The sequence below is a fragment of the Myotis myotis genome, unplaced genomic scaffold (assembly GCF_014108235.1).
Source record: "Myotis myotis isolate mMyoMyo1 unplaced genomic scaffold, mMyoMyo1.p scaffold_m19_p_36, whole genome shotgun sequence".
Classification (NCBI taxonomy): Eukaryota; Metazoa; Chordata; class Mammalia; order Chiroptera; family Vespertilionidae; genus Myotis; species Myotis myotis.
This window is the reverse complement of record NW_023416342.1, coordinates 387577-400282: the sequence shown is the minus strand read 5'-3', so window position 1 is coordinate 400282 and position 12706 is coordinate 387577. Positions and strand designations below refer to the sequence as shown.

Here is a 12706-nt window from a genome sequence, read left to right as displayed (position 1 = left end):
TAAACGCGTATCTTTCCTCTTTATTGCTTCATTAACGGAGAGACATGTTTCCATCTGAGCAGACATTAAACAAATGAACATACATTCCCAGCGATCCCGTCTGCCCCTGGGGCACCTCCAGGCGAAGGCGGCTGTGAGTGACCCCCGCGCACGTGGGCCTGCCTGGCCCGGCCCGAGCCCTGCGTGACTCCTGCGGGGCGGGCTGAGGGCCTGGCGCTGGCTGAGCCCCGGCTGAGGCTGAGACAGGCCTCCAGCGCCGCACAGAGAGCCGCACGAGGCCTGATGGCGTCTGTGCAGACAGAACACACAGCGGGCAGAGCGGTACCGTCTGCAACACGTAATCTTGAAAAAACGTAGAACACAAACGGTTCCACTAATAGACCCCAAGGCCATTAAAAGTCTGCTGTGCAAACTTCAAGTTGAAAAATGTGTTCGGGGGTTACATGATTTTAAAAAATATAATGTAAAAATTAAGTTTTTCCCCTCACTGCAAATGGGAGAGGAACCAAGACAAGTTTTTACCCCGATCTGTACATTTGAAAAATAATTTATGTGTGTGGCAGAGAAGGGAGCAGGGTGCCTGCAGCTCTGTAAACTGTGGTGGAACGGCTGCCCGCGTCCACAGCCGCCCGCTGCGGCCAGGCAGACGGCCCCTGCGGGCGGGCGGGCGGGCGGCCTCCACGGCTTCCCACTGGGCACCGCCAAGCCGTCTGCCAGCCAGCCAGGACCCGCGTAGCTGCTGCCTGTGCCGGGAGTCGGGCGCGAGGAGCATCAGTTGAGCAGCTGGCAGACGCCCTTGTGCAGGCAGCACAGGAAGTCCATGTAGGACGGGCCTCCGTCCAGCCCCTTGTCCTCCACCAGCAGCTGCCGGAATGCCATCTCCGGCTGCTCTCGCTGCTTCACGATCACCAGCTAGGAGACAGCACAGGCAGCGGTTACACACGCTCTGGGCTCCGTTCCATATGTCCCCATGTCACCGACCCACCGTGTCCACCGCGAGGCCTGGGGGGCGTGGGAAGTGCTGTGTCCGACCAGGCGGGAAGCACCAGCAGAGAGTGGAGGGCCCGGCTTCCCGCGGCCCGGCCTGCAGTCCCGCACCCCCAGCCAAGGCGGGAAGGGACGCCCCTTTGGCCAGGAAGGCCCGGTGCCCCCACGCTGCCTCCTCGGCCTCCAGTCGTCCAGCAGGACAACTCGGTCAACACCGCTTGCTCGTTCCTGTTCCCTGGCCGGGGCCCTGGCCTGTGAAAATGCTAATCCAACCGCTGCCGCCGCTACGTCAGGTCAGCAGGTCTGTGGGCAAGGACATGGACGTGCCCGGTCCCCGCTGTGGGCCGGGCTGGGAGGCCACCCACAGCAGCGTGGAGCCTGGCGTCCTGGTGAGCCTGCAGTCAAGGCTCTTGTCTCACTTGGTTTGTGTCTACCTTCCCCCACGTGCCCAGGACTCAGCTGCGTCCATGACAGGTGGCGGCACGAGTCTGGCCCCCGTGCCACAGGCCAGGCAGCGCCGGGCAGGGAGACACTGGGCAGAGGACGGGAGGCTCCAGGTCTAGGACCTCATTGCTGGGGGACCTGGGGAGTCCGTGCTGCTCCCTTAGGCATCGACTCTCCAGGCCCAGGACCTCCAGGGAGGCAGGCAGGTGAGGGAGCCCCTTCACGCTCACCTTCACCTCTGTGCCAGGAGCTGAGGGGGGCTCTGCATGGAGAGGGGCTGAGGGGGGCTCTGTGCATGGAGGGGGCTGAGGGGGGCTCTGTGCATGGAGAGGGGCTGAGGGGGGCTCTGTGCATGGAGGGGGCTGAGGGGGGCTCTGTGCATGGAGAGGGGCTGAGGGGGGCTCTGCATGGAGAGGGGCTGAGGGGGGCTCTGTGCATGGAGAGGGGCTGAGGGGGGCTCTGTGCATGGAGAGGGCTGAGGGGGGCTGTGTGCATGGAGAGGGCTGAGGGGCGCTCTGTGCATGGAGAGGGGCTGAGGGCGCTCTGTGCATGGAGAGGGCTGAGGGGGGCTGTGTGCATGGAGAGGGGCTGAGGGGGGCTCTGTGCGTGGAGAGGGGCTGAGGGCGCTCTGTGCGTGGAGGGGGGCTGAGGGGGGCTGTGCATGGAGGAGGCTGAGGGGGGCTCTGTGCATGGAGGGGGTTGAGGGGGGCTCTGTGCATGGAGTGGGCTGAGGGGGACTGTGTGCATGGAGAGGGGCTGAGGGGGGCTGTGTGCATGGAGGGGGCTGAGGGGGGCTCTGTGCATGGAGAGGGGCTGAGGGGGGCTCTGCATGGAGAGGGGCTGAGGGGGGCTCTGTGCATGGAGAGGGGCTGAGGGGGGCTCTGTGCATGGAGAGGGGCTGAGGGGGGCTCTGTGCATGGAGAGGGCTGAGGGGGGCTGTGTGCATGGAGAGGGCTGAGGGGCGCTCTGTGCATGGAGAGGGGCTGAGGGCGCTCTGTGCATGGAGAGGGCTGAGGGGGGCTGTGTGCATGGAGAGGGGCTGAGGGGGGCTCTGTGCGTGGAGAGGGGCTGAGGGCGCTCTGTGCGTGGAGGGGGGCTGAGGGGGGCTGTGCATGGAGGAGGCTGAGGGGGGCTCTGTGCATGGAGGGGGTTGAGGGGGGCTCTGTGCATGGAGTGGGCTGAGGGGGACTGTGTGCATGGAGAGGGGCTGAGGGGGGCTGTGTGCATGGAGGGGGCTGAGGGGGGCTCTGTGCATGGAGGGGGCTGAGGGGGGTTGTGCATGGAGGGGGCTGAGGGGGGCTGTGTGCATGGAGGGGGCTGAGGGGGGCTGTGTGCATGGAGGGGGCTGAGGGGGGCTGTGCATGGAGGGGGCTGAGGGGGGCTGTGCATGGAGGGGGCTGAGGGGGGCTGTGCATGGAGGGGGCTGAGGGGGGCTCTGTGCATGGAGAGGGCTGAGGGGGGCTGTGCATGGAGGGGGCTGAGGGGGGCTCTGTGCATGGAGAGGGCTGAGGGGGGCTCTGTGCATGGAGAGGGCTGAGGGGGGCTGTGCATGGAGGGGGCTGAGGGGGGCTCTGTGCATGGAGAGGGCTGAGGGGGGCTGTGCATGGAGGGGGCTGAGGGGGGCTGTGCATGGAGGGGGCTGAGGGGGGCTGTGCATGGAGGGGGCTGAGGGGGGCTGTGTGCATGGAGGGGGCTGAGGGGGGCTGTGCATGGAGGGGGCTGAGGGGGGCTCTCCCTCACTCTGCAGCCCTAGATTTTCAAGGTCTCTGTGCAGACAGGGCCCAGAACGGCCTGAGGAACCTCCCAAACAGGGGCATTTGCCAGGGGCACATGGGAATGGCGGCTTCTTTAAGTGCTCGGCTATAATCATCTTATCCTGCAGCTGCTCACACTCTGCTCACATGTCACCTTCGCCCGATGTTTTACAGCCACAGCTGGCGTGGCTCCTCGGGTGGAGCGGCGGGAGGAGCAGAGGAGGCCCCACCCCACCCCACCCCCGGGCGGAGGGCTCTGGAGTGATGGGGCCGCTTCTCTGGGGAAGCAGCAGTGCAGCTGGGACGGCGTCACCGCTGTGCACTCTGACCCCAGCGCCTTCCACTGTGTCAGGAGACCCCCCTTTGTCTACATCCCCAGGGGGTCAGTGTCCTGGCAGCAGCGTCTCAGGGTGGGGCTCCCCTGCCATCACTAGGTCTTGTCCTGAAACGGCACCCAAGCAGGCGCCGTGTGGAGTGAAACTGTTCTGGAAGGTTCTGTGTTCACCTGGCAGCTCTCCATGGGTTCACCGGCCTCCGGAAGCCGATGTCTGCCCGAGGGCACCTGGCCCAGCGCAGGGGCTGCTTGGACTGGCACCCACGTCAGGGACGCTGCCTGCAGTGCGGGGCGGGGGAGGGGGCTGCCGCCAGGTGAGCGTCCTGTCCCGCGGGACTGGCCGTCTCCCGAACCCCAGGAGGGGCCCTGGGCTGGGGAAGGAAGCCAGGTGGGGCTGGACCCAGCAGCAGGCACAAGCTCCCTGAATCAGAGGCCTCTGCAGCCTTTCACTCAATCTCAAAAAAGGCCCGAAAGGGGCTTCGAAGGGCCAGACACTTCGCAGGCGTCAGAAACCTGAGGTCGTAAGGAAACTGCCCGTGTTCTGCGCAAGGCTCTGAGCAGCAGCCTGCGCGGACGGAAAGGCATTTCAGACTCTGCGGGGCTTCCTGGGGACGGGGCGGGGCGCCCGCACAGGGCTGGCCGGGCAGGGGCCGTTCACTCACGTCTGTGTGGCTGGTGAGCAGGTGGACATCCTTAGAGGTGTGTGAGCTTCCTACCCCATAACAACTAGGACGTGCATTTAAAAAGTCTGTAATGAAATTCAGAGACTGAAGGAAGGAGGAAGGAACCCTATTGCCTCACCTTCATCGAGTAGGGCCGCTTACGCTGGAGAGCGCCCACGATCGCCCGGAGCGCCTGGGAATGCGGGCTTCCCACCTCGGGCAGGACCGTCTAGGATTAAGCACATCAAGCAGACAAGTTAGTGTAATTTGTAACCTCTGTGTGGAAGCAGCAATGAGAGTATTAGAATATTGAAGTTAAGAACATCCTTCTGAACCTCGTATTTCACTATGGACTTAGTTCATTTACCCAAACGTCACAAACGTGAAACAACGCATTGAACAGCGCCTCATCCTGCGGGCACGCGGGCTCTGCTCTGCCCGGCCTCCTGACCACCCAGCGGGCTCTGCTCTGCCCGGGCCTCCTGATCGCCCAGCGGGCTCTGCTCTGCCCGGGCTCCTGACCACCCAGCGGGCTCTGCTCTGGGCTCCTGATCACCCAGCGGGCTCTGCTCTGCCCGGCCTCCTGATCACCCAGCGGGCTCTGCTCTGGGCTCCTGATCACCCAGCGGGCTCTGCTCTGCCCGGCCTCCTGACCACCCAGCGGGCTCTGCTCTGCCCGGGCCTCCTGATCACCCAGCGGGCTCTGCTCTGCCCGGCCTCCTGATCACCCAGCGGGCTCTGCTCTGCCCGGGCCTCCTGATCACCCAGCGGGCTCTGCTCTGCCCGGCCTCCTGATCACCCAGCGGGCTCTGCTCTGCCCGGCCTCCTGATCACCCAGCGGGCTCTGCTCTGCCCGGCCTCCTGATCACCCAGCGGGCTCTGCTCTGCCCGGCCTCCTGATCACCCAGCGGGCTCTGCTCTGCCCGGCCTCCTGATCACCCAGCGGGCTCTGCTCTGCCCGGCCTCCTGATCACCCAGCGGGCTCTGCTCTGCCCGGCCTCCTGACCACCCAGCGGGCTCTGCTCTGCCCGGGCCTCCTGATCGCCCAGCGGGCTCTGCTCTGCTCTGGGCTCCTGACCGCCCAGCGGGCTCTGCTCTGTCCGGGCCTCCTGATCGCCCAGCGGGCTCTGCTCTGGGCTCCTGATCGCCCAGCGGGCTCTGCTCTGGGCTCCTGATCGCCCAGCGGGCTCTGCTCTGGGCTCCTGATCGCCCAGCGGCTCTGCTCTGTCCGGGCCTCCTGATCGCCCAGCGGGCTCTGCTCTGCCCGGCCTCCTGATCGCCCAGCGGGCTCTGCTCTGGGCTCCTGATCGCCCAGCGGGCTCTGCTCTGCCTGGCCTCCTGACCACCCAGCGGCTCTGCTCTGCCCGGGCTCCTGACCACCCAGCGGGCTCTGCTCTGGGCTCCTGATCGCCCAGCGGGCTCTGCTCTGGGCTCCTGATCACCCAGTGGGCTCTGCCCGGCCTCCTGATCACCCAGCGGGCTCTGCTCTGCCCGGCCTCCTGATTGCCCAGCGGGCTCTGCTCTGGGCTCCTGATCACCCAGCGGGCTCTGCCCGGCCTCCTGATCACCCAGCGGGCTCTGCTCTGCCCGGCCTCCTGACCACCCAGCGGCTGTTTATGAAGAGGGCGTCCTCGGGCCGCTAGCCGGGTGTGCGATCCCTGCGCGAGGCGTGTTTCCAGGCCGCATTGTGAGTGATCAGCGGCAGGACCCTGTGGCACCCGAGGTCTGGAAACCGCCATCTGAGTACCACTGCTGCACATTAGGCCCAAACGCTGAATCATGGGGGAGTGTGGCCCCCAGAGTCCCCTCATCTGGCTAACGGTCCACAGAACGCACAGCTGTGGGGACGTGAGCTCCGCCCAGTAAGACAGTAAACGCTGCCTGCTTCTCAGCAGAGCCCCCAAGCGGCACGCCACCCTGTGAGCTGGCGCTGAGCCCCAACACCGTGCCGCAGCCACACATCCCAGCAGCCCCTGGCCGTTCCCACGGATGTGGAACAGCAGAACTCGACAGGTACAGTCCCAGGCCCCGCCCACGGGTATTCACGGATGTTAAGGTGGAGGCTTTGTTCAGCAGGTTACGCATGGTGCGTGTACCCGCGTGCGTGGCGCGAGGTGCCAGCGGCCTCTACGGAGAGCGACAGGCGGCACCGTGCGCGTTCCTGACGAGGCTGAGAGGAGGCGGCGGAGGGAGCAGGCCCGCCAGCCGCTGCGCTCTGTGGAGGCTGGCGACTCACCCGCACGCCACGCTAGTCAGCAGAGCGGCACTGACAGCTCCCGCGTCAGCGCACTGGCCGGTTGCTCAGTGGACAGAGTTCGTCCTGCAGACCAAAGGGTCCCGGGTTCGAGTCCGGTCAAGGGCACGTACCTTGTTGCAGGCTCTTCCCCCTCGAGCCCTGGTTGGGGCCACGCAGGAGGCAACCAATCAAACACATTGATGTTTCTCTGTCTTTCCCTCTCTCTTCCACTCTCTCTAAAAATCAATGGAAAAACATCCTCGGGTGAGGATTGAAATAAATAAAGACTTTAAAAAAAGTAGAGGCACTTCCTCTGTTTCATAGATATATCCTTGAGATTCACAGAGTTGTCTGCCTCCTGAATTTTTATTTTTATTAATTGCACTTTTCTTTTGAAATTGCATTTCTAATCATTCCTTAATTTCACCCCATGCAGATGTCTTACCATTTCTAAGTCTTCACCCTCATCTTAAGACCAGCCTCTGGATGGGATGCGGCCCCTTTACGCCTGAAAGCCATGCTGACTCCTCCTCCCATCCTGCAGCGTCAGCCCCCGCCCTCCCGCCCCGACCCCCCACCCCGCCAAGGTGCTGTGCACCTGCCCTCAGACCAGCAAGGGGGACAGACTGGTTCTTACGGAACCACCAGCCGTCACAGAGGACAGCACAGCTGTCAGCCGGGAGCTCACGGCAATGGTGTGAGTGAGGTTCCCAATAAACGGCCTCAGGCAGCGGGAACCGCTGCTCCTCCGCAGGCACCTTGAGGGCAGGGTGCCCCCTGCACGCCCCCCCCCGCCCCCGCCCCTGCACAGGGGCGCCATGTTTTGGGGAGCGTTCGCTTGCAGGGAGCTGAGCTGTGATGCCTGCAGGTGAGCGCGGGTGAGAGATGTCTGCCCCGTTAGATGTGCAGTCAGCTCCAGCTAAGCCCGCAGCCCCAGAGGGCCTCAGTCGCCGCCTTGGCCCCGCTGACCGGGGGCACCCGTGCCCAGGCCGCGGCGGACTCAGTGAGGTGCTGCCGTCAGTGACTGCCAGGTAGGGAGGGCTCAGCGCCGCCGGCAGCTCTGCTCACGGCACGTTTTGTTTGTCTAATACTTTCCACCAACAACTTCACAGCAGCTAATCGTTACCCGTCAACACACGGAATTCTCCCGTTCTTATACAGAGCTACCTGCCCCGCTTTCTTGTGACACGTGGTTGCACATGAACAAAAACACTCAGGACTTTGTGGAGAAACAACGAAAAGGTGCCCACCATGTCCGCGCTGACATGCGCCAGGGAGGGCACGTTGAATATGCCCTGGATGAGCTCGGGGGGGCTGCTGGCTCCCAGCCACAGGAACATGCGCAGCCCGTCGGCCAGGAGGAAGACGCCGTCTTCGGAAAGGCGGGCCTCGGAGCAGCGGACGGCGGCCGGCACCGCGGGGCTCGGGCTCTGGGTGACCGCCGTGTGCTGGGCAGACGGAGGCGAGAGTTAGAAACGCGTCCCCTCCCCTCCCTGCCTCTCCCCCACCCTCCTCCTCTCTCTGCCTCTGCTCTCCTCCTGCCCCTCCCCTCCTGGGGGTGCCATTCTTGTCCCTCAGAGCTCTACTTTCTCTCATGGAGACCGTCCACCATCCGATTTTATCGGAAAAGCAGCTGTTGGCAGTAATTTACTTCTAACACTCATAGTGACGGTTAGAATCGATAGCTTATTTCCAACCTCGCAGGCCTCTGACTGCACTGATGTGCCAGCCTGGGCTAGTGTGAGCCTGGATGAGAGAGAAGCTACCGCCGGCTCCCTCCTCCCCTCCCCTCCCCTCGGCTCTCCCAGCTGGAACTTGACCTTCACAGGACAGTGCAGGGCAGCCGGCCGGCTTCTGAGAAGCAGAACCACCGCCCGGAGGTGGAGGGCAGTCCCTCACCACGCAGGTGCCCTCACACGCTGACCCGCCGGCCACGGCCTTCGGTCAGGCCTCTCAGCGCGAGCCACGGGGTGTGACTGAGCCACAGACACACGCCTGTAGGCCCACGGCACACGCAGCTGTCTAACGCTCTCGGGGTCTCAGCACCGCCTCTCCACCCTCCCCACCTCAGAGATGCCGCTGCGGGAGGAGGAGAGGCACCGAGCAGCCAGGGCAGGGGCTCACCAGCCCCACCCCGAGCACGCACACGCGGGAGCCCCCCGGCCCCGCCCCCGCCCCCGCCCCCGCCCCCGCCCCACAGGCACTCACTATGGGCAGGAGCTGCGGGTAGAAGAAGAGCTGCGAGTCGGCCACGCCCATGGTCATGACCAGCTGCCGCTGGAAGGCCCGCTCGTCCGTGGGGATGTCGGGCCGGCTGAGCAGCACGCAGTTCTTCAGCAGGGAGTTCATGTACACGGGCAGCACCTTCATGGAGTCCGGCAGGATGAGCTGCAAGAGAGACGCTGCTTCAGACGCCCACCTTTTCCCAGCCCCGTTCACACCGCCCGCCCTTCTCCCAGCCCCGTTCACACCGCCCGCCCTTCTCCCAGCCCCGTTCACACCGCCCCCCTCCCAGCCCCGCTCACACCGCCCACCCTTCTCCCAGCCCCGCTCACACCGCCCGCCCTTCTCCCAGCCCCGTTCACACCGCCCGCCCTTCTCCCAGCCCCGTTCACACCGCCCGCCCTTCTCCCAGCCCCGTTCACACCGCCCGCCCTTCTCCCAGCCCCGTTCACACCGCCCGCCCTTCTCCCAGCCCCGTTCACACCGCCCGCCCTTCTCCCAGCCCCGTTCACACCGCCCGCCCTTCTCCCAGCCCCGTTCACACCGCCCGCCCTTCTCCCAGCCCCGTTCACACCGCCCGCCCTTCTCCCAGCCCCGTTCACACCGCCCGCCCTTCTCCCAGCCCCGTTCACACCGCCCGTCCTTCTCCCAGCTCCGTTCGCACACGGCAGCAAGGAGCCGGCCAAGGCCTCCCCCACCACCCCTGCCCCTGCACAGCCACGGGCGAGGAAGCCCTGACACAGACAGCGTGCCGAGGGCGATGGCCATCTGCAAGCAAGTGTCTGGCTGTGAATTCCTGGCGTCTTCCCTTTCCAGCTTAGCAGTGAGAAAGAATATCCACCAGTGGACTCCACGCGGGGAGAGGGCCCTCACAGGACGCTGAGCTCCGCCCAGTAAGACAGTAAACGCTGCCTGCTTCTCAGCAGAGCCCCCGAGCGGCACGCCACCCTGTGAGCTGGCGCTGAGCCCCAACACCGTGCCGCAGCCACACATCCCAGCAGCCCCCGGCCGTTCCCACGGATGTAGAACAGCAGAACTCGAGAGGTACAGTCCCAGGCCCCTCCCACGGGTATTCACACGGGCTCCTGATCACCCAGCGGGCTCTGCTGGGCTGCTGGGCTGGCCCTCCTTGTCCCCAGCCCCCCTTCCCTCCCCGTCTCGCATCCTGACCCAGCCTCATGGAAGGCGGGGATCCTCCCACCGGCTTCAGAGCAGCTGGGAGGCAGGGCTTCCCTCGTTCTCCCCTCAGAGCACCAGCAGGCCAGGCACAGCGTTTCTCCGCTGTGAGATGTAACGGAACGAGTCTGCCTGTGATGGGAGCTCAGGAAGTCCTTTCCGTGTCGTCTGTAGTTACACGTCTGAACCGAGCCTGGGCCACACGACCCCAGGGGCACCTCCTTCCATTCCGCACCCTACGCACCTCTCTGGCCTCAGCCTCGGCCTCGGCCTGGCCCCACAGGTCAGTGAAAGCAGTGCCCGGGCCCAGTGCCACCCAGTAAGGCCGGCTGCGTCGGGAGCAGGAACCTGGGTTCTAGTTAAACCGCAGGATCAGGTGCTGGTGCTGTTACGTGTGGCTGGGGCTTCAGGTCCGCTCTCAGCATCCACTTTTGACAAAGAACAACCCAGAGAGTTTCCCATCTGCTGCTCACGGTCGCCTTTTAGCCCTCGTTCTAGGCTCAGAAATGTGGGTGCGGCTTGAGGAACGGCCCGGGTGTGACTGGCGGGAGGGAGTGGGGAGGAGAGGCGTGGGCGTGGGGGCGGGAGGTTCTGCCTGGGGGGCGGGGCGGGGGGGAGTGGAGACGCGGGTTTTAAGGAAGCGTCTGAAACGTCCACGTGCTGTGTGCCGGCCAGGACATGCTTCACAGCCTTCCTGCCATGAGCTTCTGAGACGTGAGGCGCTCCGACATTGATCCATGGCACCCACGTCACAGAGACAAAGGGCTCATCCCGCCTTCGCTGGTGTCAGCTCGTTAGTTCACCTCCAAGTGCAGAGGTGCACAGTCCCCAGCACCGTGCCCTCGCAGGACAGGGAGCCGCGTGCCCCGTGCGGAGCTCCCAGGTCTCCTCGCTCGCACACGCAGGCGCTGCCCACCCGACGGCACGCGCTCTCCGGCCACAAGGCTGACGTGGGCCATAAAGCTCGCAGCCCCGTCCCGGTCTTGCAGGTCCCTGAGGCCTGCACTACCCAAGCCTTCAGCACCCGGCGCGGTGCGGGCGAGGAGGCCCACGGCCGGGCAGCGCTCACCTGGCTGGCGGCGGACGGGCTGGCGCAGTTCTTGCGGTAACACGCCAGCATGTGCGACGTCTGGTTGACCAGGATCTCCCGGATGAGCTTCAGGGGCTGGTGCAGAACCGCCTTGAAAGCTGTCGGCACAAACAGAGCGAGGGTGCGTTTAGCCCAGAAACGGATCCCTTCACACGGGACGGAAATCACCAACTGCCGTCCCCGCAGACCAGACAGGGACGAGCAGCCCATGAAGTGCCAGCCCCTTCGCTAGCGCCTCCTGACGCAGCGTGACGCCCGCCAGGGAGAACACGGCCACAGCACGAGGCCGGGACGTCCGACTTCCCCAGGACGCGACGTGGAACTCCGCACCCAGAGAGGAGGCGCCTGCAGACACCCTGGTTCCTGTGGCTGGAGGCTGTTTCTAACCCTCGTCAGAGTCTCCACTGGAATTGGGTGGGTGGGGGGGGCGCTCACCCCCGGCCTCTGCGTTTCGCAGTCCCCGTGGTTTGCACAGTGATCAGTGTGTCAGGGCCATCTTCACTGATGCTGGCTGGTCGCCCCCCCCTTGTGCTTATAAATCCTGCGTTGACCCACAGAGGCTGCACCAGCACAGCGCCTGTCACTACGACTGCACTAGCCACCAGGCTGACTGGTCACCGCCACCTGCGGATTCACGGGTTCCACATCCGCGGATTCAACCAACCGTGGATGGAGAACTTAAAAAAAGCGATGCAGTTGCTGGCATGTCCTGTGTAGTCCGGCCAGCGAGGCCGGGGCACAGGGCCAGCCTCGTCCTCACTGCCTAGCGAGGCAGCAGGGCTGTCCCACGGCATCTGCGCTGGATGGGGCCTCTGGACGGTCCCCCGAGGGGACGCAGGTCTACAGGGGTGTGTGCAGGTTGTATGCCAGCACCCCGCCATCGGTGCCTCCACACGCGGGCCTTGAGCAGCCACGGATTCGGTAGCCGGGGAATCCGGGGGTCCGGAGGGCCCTGGCCTGGGCGAGGCGCAGCAGAGCTCACCTGACTTGGCGAAGAAGTTGATGAGGGCGTCCGTCTCGCAGCTCTTGTAGAGGTCGGCCAGCTGCGCGCTGCAGCTCAGGGCCAGGTTGTGGATGCGCAGCCTCCGCTGCCCGCCGATGGTGGTGTAGAGCACGGCGCACTGCGGGCGGGACAGGGAGGGCGTGAGCATGCACCCCCAGCCTGGCCTCGGGTTAGACTGTGGCTGCAAGCCCTCTCCTCCCCCACGGTTTCCTCTACGGCCCCCAAAGGAACGGCAGGTGCCCACGCCCTGGGCTGCCTGCAGGCTTCGGGGAGAAGCCCACCCCGTAACCGGCTGCACAGGGAGCTGCCAGCCTGAATCTCCCCTCCATCCCCCGGCTCAGATCTCACGGCAGGGACAGGAGAAGCCACGCCTCCGTCCCGCGGCCTCCGCACCCCCTTCCCTTAGAAACCTGCGCCTCATCCCACGGCCTCCGCACCCCCTTCCCTCAGAAACATGCGCTGGACGCTCAGCCCATGGGGCCGGCGAGCTGCAGAGGCGAGCAGCACCCTTTCCCAGAGGCCTGTGGTTTAGCGCAAACGTCAGGGAGCTCCTCCTCACACGGGCAGCCTCTCCCCGTCTCTGTGTCTCTGAGGGTGATGCTGGGGTGCAAACGAGGACCCTGGGCATGTCTCCAGGGCATCTAGTTGGTCTTGCTGACCCCCACGCCCAGTCCCACTTATGCTTGCTCAGAACCCGGCGCCTGGCGTACGGCAGGGGCAAGAGACCCGGGTGGCGGTGCTGACCGTGAGAACGAGTCCTGGCCTGGCCTGCTGATGCCCTGACACTGACCATGGCC

General features: G+C 65.1%; 1 protein-coding gene across 1 annotated transcript in view; it reads right to left on the bottom strand.

The window, feature by feature from the left end:
- The window catches only part of SEC24D (SEC24 homolog D, COPII coat complex component), a 70132-nt gene continuing 57426 nt past the window's right edge, over window positions 1-12706 (bottom strand). The window contains exons 18-23 of the mRNA XM_036303269.1: window positions 11889-12027; window positions 10886-11004; window positions 8626-8805; window positions 7668-7865; window positions 4321-4410; window positions 1-912 (exon numbers count right to left, since the gene is read on the bottom strand). Coding sequence (XP_036159162.1) covers window positions 772-912; window positions 4321-4410; window positions 7668-7865; window positions 8626-8805; window positions 10886-11004; window positions 11889-12027 — 867 coding nt within the window. The 3' untranslated portion in view covers window positions 1-771. The remainder of the gene's footprint in view (window positions 913-4320; window positions 4411-7667; window positions 7866-8625; window positions 8806-10885; window positions 11005-11888; window positions 12028-12706) is intronic.